At 43.2% G+C, this 16,492-nt stretch overlaps 1 protein-coding gene across 17 annotated transcripts in view; it reads right to left on the reverse strand.

The window, feature by feature from the left end:
• The window catches only part of ncor2 (nuclear receptor corepressor 2), a 195,775-nt gene that overhangs the window by 76,516 nt on the left and 102,767 nt on the right, over window positions 1-16,492 (reverse strand). For 14 of the 17 annotated variants that reach the window (XM_062958546.1, XM_008113654.3, XM_008113655.3 and 11 more), the window contains 8 exons: window positions 13,682-13,738; window positions 12,412-12,464; window positions 6,407-6,473; window positions 4,977-5,149; window positions 3,831-3,924; window positions 3,112-3,290; window positions 2,357-2,411; window positions 281-379 (listed from right to left, as the gene is read on the reverse strand). In XM_062958546.1, the coding sequence (XP_062814616.1) occupies window positions 281-379; window positions 2,357-2,411; window positions 3,112-3,290; window positions 3,831-3,924; window positions 4,977-5,149; window positions 6,407-6,473; window positions 12,412-12,464; window positions 13,682-13,738 (777 nt within the window). The remainder of the gene's footprint in view (window positions 1-280; window positions 380-2,356; window positions 2,412-3,111; window positions 3,291-3,830; window positions 3,925-4,976; window positions 5,150-6,406; window positions 6,474-12,411; window positions 12,465-13,681; window positions 13,739-16,492) is intronic. The other 3 variants (XM_062958552.1, XM_062958554.1, XM_008113653.3) reach the window with 1 other exon arrangement.

The raw sequence follows: 16,492 nt of genomic DNA on the forward strand, positions 1-16,492 counted from the left end.
TTAAATTGCATTTTTTAATGTTGTGAGCTGCTTTGCATCTCTCAACCAAGAGATAAAAGCAGGATATTAATAACAACAATAGCATACATTCAGTACCATCCACTCTTCAAGACACTCAGAGAATCATAGCAAATTCACGCAATCGCAGTAATAACTTAGACTCAGAGATCAGCCATGTGCATTCAAGGCCTGGCATTCACAACTGATGGCTATAAGTATCTCATGCTTCTGCAAAGCAGCAGAAGTTTCCGCAGAGAAAATCATCCTTGGCTTTTCTTACCTGATTCTTTCCACGTCTCCGGTAATTCCTTCTCACCAGATTCTTGTAGTTCTCATTCTTCTTGGTCAAGTAATAGTAGAGGACGCAATCAGCTACCGTCTAAAACAAAGCAGCATGGTTAAGGATGAAAGGGATATTGGATAACCTGGGAACAACTGTATATAATATATCTGTGCATAAGTTATCATGTGTAAGTCAAAGACAGGTTTGGGAGCCAAAATTAAGGATAAATTGAGGGATAATATCCATTATCTCAGTAATGGCTTACCACGGAACTATAAGGTAAATTAGTATCATTATTCCTATATTGCAGATAGAGGTGGTAACTGAAAAAAGCAGCTTTCCAAAAGGCTACTTTGTGAATTCATAGCAAAGACAAGAATTGCATTGAGACATCTTTGACAACTGTATTGCACTAGCACCAACGTACTCTCTGTGCTTTCATATCCCACTCCTTTAAAAAATGTTTTACTGTTGTTTCTAATGATGCAGAGATTAAAACAGTTGTAATATCACCAAACTGTGACCTGTTCAGTACTTTAAGTATTATTTATTGTTCCAATACACAGTCAATGCAAACCAACTGCTACTGAACATTTACATATCAATTCCCCAAAAGAGATTTCATTAACAAAGACACTGGTCTTAATATTGTCAAGCTACTATGAACTGAGATACAATTACACTTCCATCTTTTTGCCTCCAGTTTTTGTCTGACAACCTCTAGTAGTCAGCTATAGATACCTCCATAGCCATTTCCTCTTATGGCGCGGGTTGCCTCAATGACACCACATTCTCTCTAAAACCAATTCAGATCCTGAGCCATCCCATCCACCACATCAATATCTACTCCCTTCCTTCAGTTTGTTTTCTGTTTAAATTCTCTCCTTTCTTCATCTCTTTCCACTCACCCTTCTCTCAGCTGACATGTGCAGAAGCAAACTATCTGGGATGTTTTGCCAGCCAGCCTTCTCCCACAACTCCCCTACATCTACTTGGGCTTCTTCTGGACAATTAAAAGGGAAGAAGCAACTCTGTACCAAGAAATTACCATTTGGAAAGCATTACGGCACTGAAAATATACCCTTAAGTGGATTTCATCCCTGGATACTGGCCCTGAGAACTATTTCTAGCATTATGGGGGCAGGGTGCACAGGGAAAAATGGAAGGACTCTAGCTGGCTTTGAAAACTAAAAGCAACCACAACAAAAGCTTAAAGGAGGAGAGGTCTAATATAATTTATCAGGGGTAGAAAACTACATGAAACCTGGCACACAACTGTCAGGAGCCATTATTTCCATCCATTAAGCTTGCTCGGTTGAACACATTCATTTCCAAATTGATGCATTGAGCTCTCCGTTTTGGGGGGCTGTCAGCTGCACTCTGGCATGCTGAGAGCACTGGAAATTACCTCCATGGTGTCGTTTGGAGACCCGACATGTCTGACAGGGAGGGCAGGAGCGGAAAAAGGGACAGACAAGTTTTGACATCTGTTTTGCTAGCAGATTGAGATTCCTATCCTGTCCAAGGCTTGGATACTTCTTTGGTAAGGATGAGTTCCCAAGGTGCCCCACTGATTTGACAGGGAAGTGATTGTAGTCTAATCTTTTTTTGCCCGTCACAGTGTGATAAGCCCTTTCCTAGAGACTTCCAATGGGATTCAATGAGTCAACACTTACAAAAAATCAACAACCCAACACTAATTCAATGGGCCTCTCTGGAGTTGGGACTCAGACGTGACTCAGGCCCTTGTCTGCTCCTGCTCTCTGCTACAGCTGACAAGAGGACTACTATCAAATCCTTGGTGGGGAACTTTTCAACAACTGAGAGCCATGGTCCCAGGCCCACTGCTTCTCCCAGATGCATTTCTTTGCCTCTGGATATTGCACATCCCTGTTTAATTCAGAACACAGCCATACATAGTTACAGTTTTGATGAGACCAGGTTCTGGGGTAAGCCCCATTTTTGAATGCAAAACTGTCCCAGGTTAGACAAAAGAAGCAATCCAGTCTGAAACAATTTCAAAATTTTCTTCAAAGAGACTGAAAAACAAACATACAAGGAAAAAGGACTTACTTTCCTCTCCAAAAAGGAAGCAATCAGGCCAAAATTCTTTGGATGCTGCATGAATCTGGGGAAAAAAAGTGTGGGTGGCATTAAGAGATAATCTTTAATGTTGCTTAGCATGTGACTGCTGGCTGATTTCTTTCTCCGCTTTTTGCTAGCCTGTATGCCCATCTGCACCCCCAGTCTAGTGACTATTTGTTTTTTTGAGTATATTTTCTCCATCCTGCTTAAGGAGTTCAGAGCAGTGTATTTTCTGGCCCTGAGAGAAGGTGCCAGGAAGGTGGGTGTATCTTGAACTACGGTCCCCTGCCTCCTACTCCAACAATGTTCTGTTCAAGGAAATCATTGAACCTGTGAAACATGTCAGAGCGTGACATCACAACTTGGAAACAACATCCTCAGAGCTCCTCAATCTAAGCAAAGATGATGAAGACTCCTGCACCATTTCCTCCTGACTGCATCTGCGGAGTGTGAGACCTATCTGCCTCAAAATGTAACTCACATGTGTCAAACACAAGGCCTGCAGGCTGAATCCGGCCCGCCATGTCATTTTAGGTGCTCTCCTAGCAAAAATGGAAATTGATATCTAGTCATATCTACTTTCAATTAATTTTGTTGTGATTTTTTCTGATATTTATGTAGGGCTCCAGCAATGGCCTTGTGTGCTACATCTGGGCCACACCTAGATCAAGGCCATGCCCCTTCTGTATTAAGGAATTATACATCTTGGCGTATGGAAAACACATATGACCATAAGAACTCACTTTTCTCTGAAAATGTCTTTCTCCTGTTCACTCCACATGTTCATCACCTGTCGATCCTTGTAGACCTTCATGGGGTCATCCATGAGGCCATTCATGTTTATGAACTTGATTCGCTGCTGCTCAGCATCAAACAACATAGGTGGGATGACAGCAAGTTGGCGCATCTGTTTCTCAAGATTCTGGAAGATATTGATGGTACAAATAGTGATACCCCAGCTAAACTGGACTTCAATGTATCAAGAAAGTCAAAGGCGATATTTACAAGTGTATTTTCAAGTTAGATGACAGAGCACTTGAAAAATGAACAATTCAACTCCACCCTTGCATGACCATTCAAAAAACACTGTTAATCCCCAACAGTGTCAACAGAAAGCCTCACCTCGTGACCATCACAGCAGCTAACAGAATGATGTTTGCTAACAAGACCCAGAAGACAGTCAAGAGGAGAGGAGAGAATATGAGAGAGTGACAGAGAAAGGCCTCTCTAAGTCCCCATTCAGGGTTCTATCAAATCCATCAAGGCATCACATTCCTTCACACAAGACAGTGTTTGCTAAACACAGTTAGGACTGAAGCTAATGCAATTTGGCAGCAGCATCAACAGCAAGTTCCAATGCCAAGATCTGTTGTGGCTGTATTGGTTTCCCCCAGAGGAAGAGAAAAGAAACGGAAAGGAGAGAATACAAAGGGAGGAGAAAAACGGTGTGACCCAGCCTCACCTCTTGTTCTGAGAGCCCATCAATAATTTCTGACACCTCATGTTCACTTCGCGCTGCAGACATGGAGAGGCCACTGCCCCTCTGTCCTACCCTGCTGGGAAATGGCAAAAAAAGTGATGAAAAATTTATGCTCCATTTTGCACTTGGCATTGCATCTTCCAACAATTACTGCAGCTGCTTGTGTGAAACAGAGCAAGTGCCATGCAAAAAGAGAGGCAAATGCTGGGAAAGGTGGAGTTAAATGGGAAAGGGATGGGGGGGGGTGCACAAAAACACAGTGAAAAGGAGCACATCCTCCTTGATGGTGTAGACGGAGAACTAGAGAGATGCTATGCAGATAAAGTCATATTTATAGAATGATATTTGTCACAACTTCAACATACAAATCCAATATTTTTGTTGTAGCAAGTGGTCTGGAGAAATATATACACAGTAAAGATTCAATCTGTGGCAACCAATGCCATTAAGGGGTGGGAGAGCTAAGCAGGTGAATAAAGCTGTACACATGGGAGCCAGCCTAGATCATGTTTGTTGCTCCCTCTGGATTTCAGGATAAGGCCAACTGTCAGACACTACAGGTCAGGCCTGCACAACCTGTGGTCCTCCAGGTGTTTGGGACTCTAGCTCCCAGAAGTCCTAGCCAGCTTGTCTAATGGTCAAGAATTCTGGGAGCTGACGTCCAAAACACATGGAGGGCCACACATTGTGCAGGCCTGTTCTAAAAAAAACATTGGCAAATGCAGAAATCTCTCGTTATTCTGCCTTCACCTTCAAGTGTGGCAAGCTCTTATGAATGTAAGGAAGAGAAGAAAAAGCCAAAGCAATTGTGCCCCTATGGAGGTTGGTGAGAAACTTATGTGGATTCCCACCCACAACTCCTTCTCCTTTCTTTCTAAATATTAGCAGAGTTGAACAAAAACACCACTCAAATGTTAAGGCCACCGGTAATATATACCATACTGGCCATCCCAAAATGGCCTTTGGACTTCTCTTAGTCTTTGATTGGTGTTGTTCTGCCTTCAAGTTGCTCTGGTGATCCTAAGGCAAACCTATTACAGGGTTTTCTTTGGAAGTTACCAAGCACCCAAAGTCTTAATATATTCCTACTAACCAAACACTGCTGCAACCAAACATGCCTCCACTAACCTCTGCATGCGCTCTTGCAGCTCCCTCTGTTTCCGGATCTCTGGAAACTGCTTCTCATAATATTCACGTACTTTACTCTCCTTGGCTCGGCGACGGGGGTTGTTTTCAATGCGCTCCACTTTCTTTTCCCAGGCCTCCATCAGCTGGTCATAGCGCTGGCAGAATTTCTGTTCCTGAAGGAGTGGAAGTGAGGTTTTTTGAGGAAAGGGCTCCTGTCTTGGATGCTCTGCTTTTCTTTTTCCTCCTTCTCAGGAGATAATGACATTACACTGTTAAAGCACTGTTGTTCCACTGTAACTGCTATGGATTCTGCTGTAGGCAGCCACAGGATTTAAAGTGGGATAGCAACTCTTTGAAGTGTAGTGTGATAATTTCCTCAGTCACACAGATACTGACGTGGCCCCACCTCCCAACCAGACACACCAGGGAATACACTGCAACTGCCTGAGGAATTCCCTCCCTGCTGAATGCAAACTATTTTTCAGCTTTGAGCTCAAGTTTGCTGCAACTGAATAAGCTGAGGACAAATAAGGGAAGTGGGAAGAGGAGAGAGAAACTGGGACATTTTAAAAGTAGCTGAAAAGTGGGGAAACAGAGGATTAATTGAGTCTGTCATAATGAGACAGTTAAAGGGTATAGGACAGATCACAACTTATTAAAAATTCCCAGAGCAGCATTAGAGGACACAGAATAAAGCACTCTTGTCACGGCAGGCAAAGTTGCCTTGGCCACACATGTAATCAGAATGGGTTTGGGTAGTAATTTCTCTGCTGGTGACGCCAATTGCCAGGTCTGTTCCAACAGAAGGATGGACTCTTTTGCATCATGCCTGGTTGGCTTCTGAGGCTTCTCGAGCAAGATCATGATCCAGCCAAGAACAAAGCGCCACTTGGCACCAGCTGCTTCTGATTCCTCGCCAGGAGGGGAAACAAAAAGATATTGAAGTTTGAGCTCCCAATTAATCCAGCTGAGGGTTCAGTCGCTTTAGCTTCTGTTTAGCTCGGCAGCGTGAAGTGCTGAGTATCCATCTGGCAGAAAGCAGGCTCTGGCCAATCGGCATCTTCTCCGCTCTGTTAATTAGCTAAGCTCTGAACTTTTATCCCTTTAGCGAGATGATTTCAAAAACACTTCCAAAGAGCTTATGAACTAGTGGCAGAGAGTGGAAGAGACCCCAGATGTGCGTCTCACTAAAGCACTAAAAATGCTGCCATGATTCTGCCTGTACTGCTGAGTATATGAATAAACAGATAAAGGACTTGCCCTCAGCTACAGGCAACTATACCAAGATCAGAACCTGGAGGGCACAGAGAAACTGGAAGCAGAAGGAGCTCTGTGCCATTAGAACCTCCTCCCAATGTCGCATTTCTGTTTTGGTTTGGTTGTTCTGCTTTAAAGGGAAGCCCACAGAAGTGGACAATGGGATCACTTACCCACTGCTTACGGGCATGGTTTCTTCTTTTGAAGTATAGTATCAGCTTCTTCCGCATTGCCTGATTTCTGTAAAGAAGAAAATGTGAGATCTTGTTAAATCCTGAATAAAGCACACAATTTCTCTTCCTCCCTTCCTCCCACACACACACACACATACACAAAGATTTCAATCAGAGTACGTTTTCAAGCCTGATCCTGTCTACAGGACTTTTGGAAAGGCGGAGGTAGTTTTCCCGTAGATATTAATACCAACTAGCATCAGTTCAAATAACATGTTTTTCATATTGAATGGCAAAATATTTTTCAGGCACATCCACATTTACCAACCACAAGGAGATGGCCCTATATTAAGTGGAATTACACAATACCGTTCGTTCTTTTTTTTTTTTACTTTTTTCCCTCCTTCCTTCCTCCTTCCTTCCTTTCTTCCTTCCTTCCTTCCAGGAATGATTTTGGTCCCAGTTTTAATAGCTGAAGACAGATATATGTGTACCTCCTGGCGTTTGCCCTACAGCTGCATCCATCTCTATAATTGCTAAGAAGGTTCTGATACAAAATACCCACAAATAAAGTAAATATATCATTCATTACTGGCACAGCACCATCTTTCTTCATGATACTCCCAACGTAGACAGAGTACAAGAAGTTATCTGAACTTTTTCAGCACATCAATCACAATCCCAAATGCCACTACCTGTCCTAGCAACAGAGAGAGAGAAGAAGAGGTAGGCTCAGCTCTATTATGCCTAGGCTCAGAAAAATTAGATGAAAGGCTCCCTTATAATAATCTCCTTTTCTTAACTAGTTACAAGCCTGTTTGTAATGAATACTATTATCTCTGAATTATGTTTTAAGTATGTTTAAATTATTTTTAATTGGGTGCTTTTTAATAGAATTGTTATAATTTTTTTTAACTTTTGTAAAACAAAACGTTATTTTATTTTAAACCACTTTGAGTCGCATGCTGGGAGACAAGAAGGGTATAAATTAAGCAAAAAAACACAACAGCGGAGTTCCCAAATTGGCTAGGTGCACTCCATTTTCTCCAGTTTGCTTGCTCAGGCTTTGACATCAAAGCAGAACTGGATTTTGAAGGTAGAACTTCCCAGGTGGCAATTCCCTCTTTCTTCTCTCAGATGGAAAATAAAACTAGCCTTTAGAAGGCACACAGGCAAAGCAAGAGCCCTCAGTCCACTTATAGGCAGCAAGAATATGAATGTGCTTAAAATGATGTAGAATTAATAATCCAGGATTAATCAAGTCCCTTTAAAACAGATTGCACTTCTTTGCATTTAAAACGCAATGCATATAAAGAACCCCATCTGATTCTATTCAGAACAGTACCTAAACAACTAGATCAGGTACTAAAATGATCTGTAAGAACCATCCTGTTGGACGAGACCAATGGCCAGCTTTTTCAAAGCGGCCAATGAAATGCATTCAGGAAGCCCAGAAGCAAAACACGAGTTCAAGAGCACCCTCCAGACTGTGTTCCTTAGCAGCTAGTATTCAGAGGCATGGTGCCTCTTTCAACCGGAGGGAATATATCACCACCATGACAACTATCCACTGTTAGCCTTCTACCATAAATTTGCCTAATTTCCTTTAAAAAGCCATTCAAGAACGCAACACATCATCCAGCGTGCCCTTTAAGGCACGTTCATGAAACTCATGCATGTCAGGAATATTCATACTTTGAAAAACTAAGAATCAGGCAAAGAAATCAGGAAGACACTGGAAAGATCTTGTGTCACACATTATTTCCTTTCCGTGCCACAGGAACTTCAAACAGAAATTATACAAAGAGATCTATAAATTGCCCAGAACCATCTTCCATGCGGTGTAAAGAAAATGCACTGAAGCAGCAGAGGAAAGTATGGATTCCCACAATGTAATCTGCCTGGGGCTAAGAAGGAGGGCTTTCGATATCTCTAAAAGATGGGGCCACAAGGGAGCAGGGAGAGAAAAATACCAAGCGGAAGAGCAACTGTCCCAGGAGCCTTGCCTTTTCCCCTCGGGCAAGGCAGCTGCAGGCATCAATCCTCATTTATTCCAAAACCAAACAAGAGCACTGCTGGTCCTATTCCAGAGACATAGGAGTCACTTGGAGACTTGTCTCATTTTATTTTTAGACAACATTTTAAAAAAGAATAGACCACCTCTCCAGTAGCTGAAGCCATAGCTGTGCAGTTTTAGGTTTTGCTGTCCTTTGAGAAAATTAGGATGGAGGAAAGGTTTTGCTCTCTATGCCCACAGAACGCCAGAGAGGAGGTCTGAAAGCTTCAGGGTGCCGGCGACAACGGACAGTTCCTTTTCGCTTTTCCTCTGTCACCCCCCCAAAACCACGCAGATCCCTCACCCGGCTTCAAAAAAATGCCTGTGTGATCTTGGTGCGCGTCAGCGTGTTCTTCAGAGATGCTCCTCGCTTTGTGCGGCTGTTACTTAGAAACCGTTTGCAAGAAGGTTAAATCAGGCCACATATTGGAGGAAGCACATGTTGTGTTCCCCGGGGCATAAAGCAAAGCAAGCGGAGCTGCAGAATTGCTACAGCGCAGCCAGTAGAAGGTAGAGCACACACACACAGGCGTGCGCACACACATTGGGAAAGGCACACAGAGCTTGCACACAGCACTTTAGAAAGGTCAGAACTGCAACACACCATTACCTCTCCAGCAGCAAACATCTAACTGTTTACACTGATTAAAAGGGAAGGAAAATAAGAGATGGCAGAAGTATCGGGAAGCCTTAAAGGGAGGCCAAGCCAAGCATATAGAAGCTCACCTTGATGACCAAAAAGGAGGGTATGTTTTCAGCCCTAATGAATGCTGGATTTATTGAATCCTCTGATATCCCATCATTTTTTTTTTTTTTGGAAGAGCATGAGATCTGAAGCTGGTGTGGTACAGGTTAGGCATCTTTTATCTGAAATTCAGAATTCCAAACGACTCCAAAATCCCAAATTATCCACACGGGTGGCTGAGAAAGTGACACCTTTGATTTCTGATGGTTCAATGGAGACAAATGTTGTTTTATGCTCTGGGATCACTGGAGAGTCTTGGAGAGTTCCAGGATTCTTCAAGGGTCCTTTGAATGAACTTTTCCTGCATGGTAAGGGGTTGGACTAGATGGCCCATGTGGTCTCATCCAACTCTGTTATTCTATGATTCTATTATTTTGATGCTAAACACTGGCACACATTACTGCTATAGTATAAGCTTTAGTAGTGGTAAATGATGAAGCACGTGATACATAGTCAATGGGATCCAGCAACTCCTTACAGCTGATGCCCCAAAACAATTCCTACTCCGTCTTATCCCTCAGTCAGCAATCAAACAGTCAGTATTTTAATGCGGTTTGAAATAATTTTATCTTTTTATTGTGTTAATTGGATTTTTATTTGTTCATCGCTCAAGTGCCATTGTGGGCTAGGCAGAGATACAGAAATTATTTTAATTAATAAATACATCCATTCATCCATTCATAGAATTCATACATCCTGACAATCACAAGGGGCTAATGTCACATTCCCCGATTTCTTTCAATACTTAGGGAGGCTATCAAGACTTGAACACAGGTCTGGATAGCTCTTGGTTCAAATCTGGGAGTCCCTGACTGCTATATAAAACAAGGCACTACATACTATAGGGGGAAATGATTTCTGAAAGTGTTGGGAAATTCTAAGAAACACAGCTTGTTTGTGGTATAGGCCAACAATTCCATCTTAACTCACTTTCAGCTGTGAACAAAGTATGGCATTTGAATTACCTGGCGCATATCCACTTGGATACCTCTGGTCTAAATCCGGAAGAAGGGGGGGTGTTAACAGCTTGAGTGTTTGGAATAAATATAGGCCTTGAGTGGACTAAAAATCCAAAAGCCAAGGAGTGGCAGCGAGGGGAAAAATTAAGACAGCTGAGATACAAAGGAAAGGCCTAGCTTCCCTAAGAAGTCGGAGCCAAGAGAGAGACAAAAGGGAGCCTGTTAGGTAGTCAAAAGCTTTATCACAGGTATTACATTACACAGGAAGGCTTTGGATTAATCCAAAATCCAGGATCAACACTGATAGAGAACTTGGCAAGACACAGGGAGAAAAGGGAATGAAGGATGACCATGGGAACATTGTTGGGGGGGAAGAGGCTGGCTGGCAGCATAAAGAAGAGCAGTCTCTTTGCTTTTGCCTGATCAGACTGGAGGCTCTGGGAAGGGGCCTATCTAGAAGAGTTTGAATGAAGTGAGGCCAATAAAAACCTAACACATGAAACCTGCCACAAGAAATTGCAGAGCAAAAAGGCTCTCGTTCAGGGTTCTAGTCAACAACATTTTCTCCCCAAAGACTACATCCCAGTTCCACCTCAGTCCCCAAAGAGTCAATTCCTGTTCTCTGGCCAACAAATATGAGGGTGCATATTCACTCAGATTAGTTCAGGGTCAGAAAACGTAGAGCTAGAGTTCAAGTGAGGGCTCCACAATGCTATGACAGGCACTTCCAGCTAAATTAGGTCTGCTATAGCCACTGCTGGTTAGGATGGGCTGGGGGACTGGCAGTCTTCCATTGCTCCTCCTCTGTCTCCTCATCATCAGCTATGCCAGTTAGAGCCAATGGGAGTGACAGCCAGCCAGACCCCAAACCTGCAGATCCACTCACTCCTTCCCATAGTTTGTACCTGAACTAGATGAGAGTCAAGGCCTTACTTTGTCCAGAGGCAGCATTTGGAAGAAAACACTGCCAGAACTACAGCGCTTCAAGCCCGACCGCCCTTTGGTCTCCCAAGGAGCTGGATGGGATTTAGAAGCTTCTGAAACTGCAGATGCCAAAATGAACTGGGGCATGAAATTAATTTCAACTTGGCCATGTTAAAATACACAAACATTTAACATCCAGGCGGCGGGATGTGGATCAAAAGGCCATACTGTGCACAGAACCAAAAAACAAGCAAACAAACAAAACCACAAAAAGCTTGTGGGGAGGCGTGGAGAGGATCAAAACTGGGTTTAGGGTTTTTTTTCTTAGAAAAGGAGATTTGTCAGCACATCCCATGCCCAGAAAAGTACATTGCAGTATAGCTTATCTTAGAGAGGCGCACATGAAGGAGCTTTCCTGGCTTGAAAGGCTCCCTCACACTGCGTTTCATGCCTTAAACAATACCATGGTGCAGTATGACTATGAAAGTGAGCTATATTTTAAGAAGAACTTTGGTTAATTTTTGGCAACTTGTAGTTTGGGAATTCCTGAGCTCTACAAGGCCATATGGAAGTTGTTGCTATTGGGTGTTTTTTTTTTAACACTTGTTCTTCAAACCTGACAACTTCTTACAAGTAGCTCTAGAAACGCAGATGGATAAAATCCCTCAAGTATTCAGTGGACAAAGTGATAAAATGAACCGTACTGCTTCCTAGTGCAAACGAAGAGAACATTTTTGTATTTTCAAGATGAAAAATGTACTGCAGATGACAAAGTGAAGATTTGTAAGACAACTGTCACCACGAAAACGCACTTCAGAGAAGCCTATATCCCCACCTGAAGAAAGAGACAAGCATTTCCAAACCCACTCTGAATTTTACAAAAGGTACCGGGGTTAGACACCAAGGCAGAGGTACATAACCCAGATAGTGGGACTGAATACAGATTGTGACAGAAAAAAAATGCAGGTGGTTCCGTGCCCCCTAAATACATGGACACATACATAAGCACTCCAGCTTTCCGTCTTCCTTTGTTTTAACATCTATCCCTGCCATCCCTCCAGCAAGAAACCACATCACTTGGTTACTGTCTCTTGTTAGCTCTACATGATGAACTACTTCAGACATTTTGTTGCTTCCAGCCACACAAGCAGGAAAGCTGTCCTCTCTCAATTCCTCTCTTGGCAGGAACAGAAGAGAGTTGAGGCAAGAAGGGCAAAGAGTCACTTTCCCCTGACTTAGCCTCACTCATGCATTGACATCCGAAAGAAAGGTGGGAAGCAGGTGGGGAAAGAGAAAGAAGACTGCATTGCCACATACTTACATTTTAATGTTCTCATGGTATTGCCTCGTGTCTGAAGGCTGGTTGTACAGCGGCTGAAATGGAAAAAAATAAAACTGAAATTGCAGCAGGGGCTGGCATTTTGGAGTCAAGATGGGCTATTAAAACAATCTGCATCAGTTATAAGGGCTGGTTCTCGAGAGCTGGAGATACACAATGCCCCTAGAACCCCCAACATTGGTATCAAGGGCTGACGAATGCCATTGGCCAAACCTTTCTGCCACCAGCCCCTGTGCTGCTCCTGCTCTCTATTCCATTCTCCTTTTCTTCCCAAAGTGCTGCTTCACTTGAGTCATCACAGAACTGAGAATACACTGTTCCAAAGCAAGCTGCTTTAGAAACAAGCAATTTGTAATACAGTTCCTCTGAAGCCCACGTGCGACATAGCAAAGCGTAGCAAACAAAAGAGAGCAGCCTGTTATTTGCTTTATCATGGAAGGAAAGATGAAAGCCACACACCTGGGAACTCAGGGCACAGAGCTGAGGCTAGGATGGCCTCAGTAGCTCAGTAGCAGAACATACGGCTCTCATGTAGAAGGAACCAAATTAGTCCCCAGCATTTTCTTGTTAAGCAAGCTCTCACGTAGGAAATGATAGGGCTAACAGGTTGTCTGTCAGAGTGTCAAGATACCTTAGTCAGGAATGATGGAGAGTGTTGTCAAATCTGAGCACCAGATTTACTCAGAAATGAGAAGAAGGCCATATCTACACAGGTCACGCAGTGGACTTTATATATAAATATGACTATATCCTTAGTAGTCTATATATCCTTAAATATAAATATGACTATATCCTTTCACCCCCAAACCTAGGGATGAAAAATAATCATTCTTAGAAGTGTAATCATGCAAGTGATCTCTGATTGCTGGCAGACTGTTCAATCTCTGCAGCTTCCTCCACCGGCACCAGGTTAGCAAAGCATGTCAAAGTAAAAGAAGGCTTCCTTGTTGATCTCTTAACCATACAGATGTCTGGAGTGAATCTTGTACTTCAAACATTTGGGGCCCTCTGACACTCCAAAGCAGGCATCGCCAAACTCCGGCCCTCCAGCTGTTTTGGCATCCAACTACCAGAAGCCCTAGTCAGCTTGTTCAATAGTCAGGAATTCTGGAATTTAGAGGCCAAAACAGCTAGAGGGTCGGAGCTTGGGGATGCCTGTTCCAAAGTGTTAAGATAAGGATGGGCAGAATGAAAGGCTGAATAAGTTGACACACAGAGAGAAGGTTTTTCAAAGAAGTGTAACAAGACTTACCAACTCCACCTGAGGTCCAAGCCCTTCCAGTATTCTGTGGGCAGCTTCTGCTTTTTTCTGGAAAGAAAAGAGGCGGCAAATACATAAATACAGAAGTTGTGTGTGGGGAATGGGGAAACATGAATTTATTTTTTACAATTGCAACTGGTGCTATTCCCCCCCCCCCCCCCCCCATTGACATGGTGCACACTCTAATTTCCCAACAAACCGAATCTCCCTTCTCTTCTTCCTTCTCCTCAGTAGGAAAGAGAAAGCTCAGGAAAAAAAAGAGAGAGCACAGGAAGAACTCTTCCATGACACAGTCTCGCTGGTTGGGGATGACAAGGTTGAGTAGCTGCCAAGTTGAAAAGCAAAGCGAGGGGGAGCTCCACCCTCACATTTCCTTCAAAGACTTGGAAGGCAAGGAAAATGAATTTGGGAGAGGAATGAGAGGGAATGCTTAGGGTGCACTTTGCTCTTGGTTGCTGGCAGCTCCCTCTCCCCCCACCTCTAAATGACTTTACAGTTGCCCCATTGACTTCCAAGGATGGAGAACCCCAAGGAGATAAGGGGGGTTAACAGCAAGATCTACTGTCAGGCTCCCTTCTCTGACTCAGATCTCCTTGGTTGTTTTATTAGCACAACTACCCTGAGGCTTTTCTTCCTGGTTCATCCCCACTCATTCCCTGCTCTCCACTTTTGGCTTCTTGTGCAGATATATGTATTAACCACACACCTGCACATGCATAAAGGCCGAATGTCAGACTCAGAACGGGGCTACAAAGAGGCATGTACCATGGTAATGAAGAGTCCAAATAAAAGGTGAACTTTCCAGTAAAATAGAGGGTTTCCCTACATGGCAGCACACAAGGTGAATTCACTTATAAAAAGTCAAAGATGGAAAGAAAGTAAAAGGCAGTCAGGCCCGCCAATGGGAGGTGAGCTGGTCAACAGAAATGCTGGGAGTTGGGGAGACAGTCCACTGCATCTCTAGGTGCTTGCTGTCCTGTAGCCGCCTTTCCCATGTCTAGGTCACAAAGTGCTCCCAAGGTAGTTACAGGCTGGCTGAGGTATGGATGCTGCCACATTTTCATACTTATTACAAGTATTAATAATTAATAGTAATACTTGTATGATATCTCTTTTATGGTTATTACATATTGCTCAGCAGGTCAGCACATGCTCTCTATTGGGAAAGTCCCAGGTTCAGTTTTTAGTGTCTCAGAAAAGAGCTGTGAAAGATTCCAGCCTGGACCCCAGACATCCACTGCTTTAAGTCCTCAGTGAGAAGACCTAGCCAGATGAACCCATCCTTCCTATCTCTGTCCTTCATTTGATTAGTATCCAAATCAATAGCTAGGCCTTGTGCAAACAAAAAGGATGAGCTGTCAAGAGTCAAGCCATGGGTTGATCTTATGAGCTGTGACAAGTTTAGACCTACGCTCTCCCTCCTTCTTTATAATGAATGGAAAACATTAGAAGCATTCTTATTTTACAACAGAGAATACTACGTCTTATTGTGGAGTTCAAGATATATGGTGCCTACGTGAGTCTGGAGGACAACAACCCAGCTCTGCGCCTAACATTCCCACAACAGTAGCTTCACCTCTGACTGTCCTACTTTGATCAGGAAGGGCTGAAGTGGAGCAAGGCTGCTGGGCAAAGTGCAAGACTGTGGAGGGGAAGAAGAAGCACCAGGTGTCTTGATGGAGGCAGTGTGCAGATGCCTGTGCCATCCACATGCTTTATCCCCAAACCATTATTCAAAACCCCAACAAGGCTACAGCCTCTCCTTACATCCAAATGGAATACATTATGGTTTCAGCAAAAAACGTGCCACTTTCGATTGAAAGAGCAAGCTGTGGTTTGTTCCAAATTGGCTTCAGTCTCCATCTACTTGCATACAAAGGGAGAAGAAGGGGGGGGGGTAAAGAGAGTGCTGCCAATTTCTTTTCATGACAAACCATAATTCTTAATGGAGCCAATGGTCATTCCCAATGACTTACAATCTAATGAACAAAATAGAAGGGAGGAAGGGAAAGAGGGAGAGCAAGCCAAGAAAAACAAATTATGGTCATATTTGAGGGAAGGGATCTTATGGGAAACAATCAGAGGAATGGTAGGCATTTCATGGTACAACAGAAAGTTAACATCTTCCCAGATGGAACAAGTATTGAACCAAGTAGTCTTAATTTCAAATCTTACCTCAAGCCATCATACATATATATCCCAACCATCTGCAATACAGGCTAATCATTCTATATCATCCAGCAAGGTGGTTGCATGCATTGCTGGGTAAAAAAACACATACTGTGCTTTGAACTCTGTAAAGTATGCTACAAGTAAGAGCCTCTGTGCTGGATCAAAAAAGGCAGGTCAAAGACGTCATTCAGTTCCAGCAATCTACCTCTCGACAGCAATTGGCCAACATTGCCACCCACTGGAGCTTAAGATCTCTAGTTATCTTTGGTAGCAGGAAAAATGTTGGGACCTTGATTTAGACAAAAAAAATTCTGAGAGATTCTCTTCTATTCAACATTATTTAGAATTCAAGATTAACAAAGCATTCAGAACTAGTATGAACTAGTAGTACTGTGGTTTGAGTGTTAGACTATGATTCCAGAGAATGGTTCAAACCCCCTGGGTGAACTTGAGCAAGTCACACTATCTCATCCTCCTCAGAGGAAGGCAATGGGAAATCCCCTCTGAGAAAATCGCTACACAAGACAGCATGTAAGACATTTTACAAATAATCTCCTGCGAATAAGTGAAATACAATTCAATCCAGGCAATTTTGTTATCTGGATGGTCCCAGCATTACACTCAACATAG

The sequence above is a fragment of the Anolis carolinensis genome, chromosome X (assembly GCF_035594765.1).
Source record: "Anolis carolinensis isolate JA03-04 chromosome X, rAnoCar3.1.pri, whole genome shotgun sequence".
In the NCBI taxonomy this organism is placed as follows: Eukaryota; Metazoa; Chordata; class Lepidosauria; order Squamata; family Dactyloidae; genus Anolis; species Anolis carolinensis.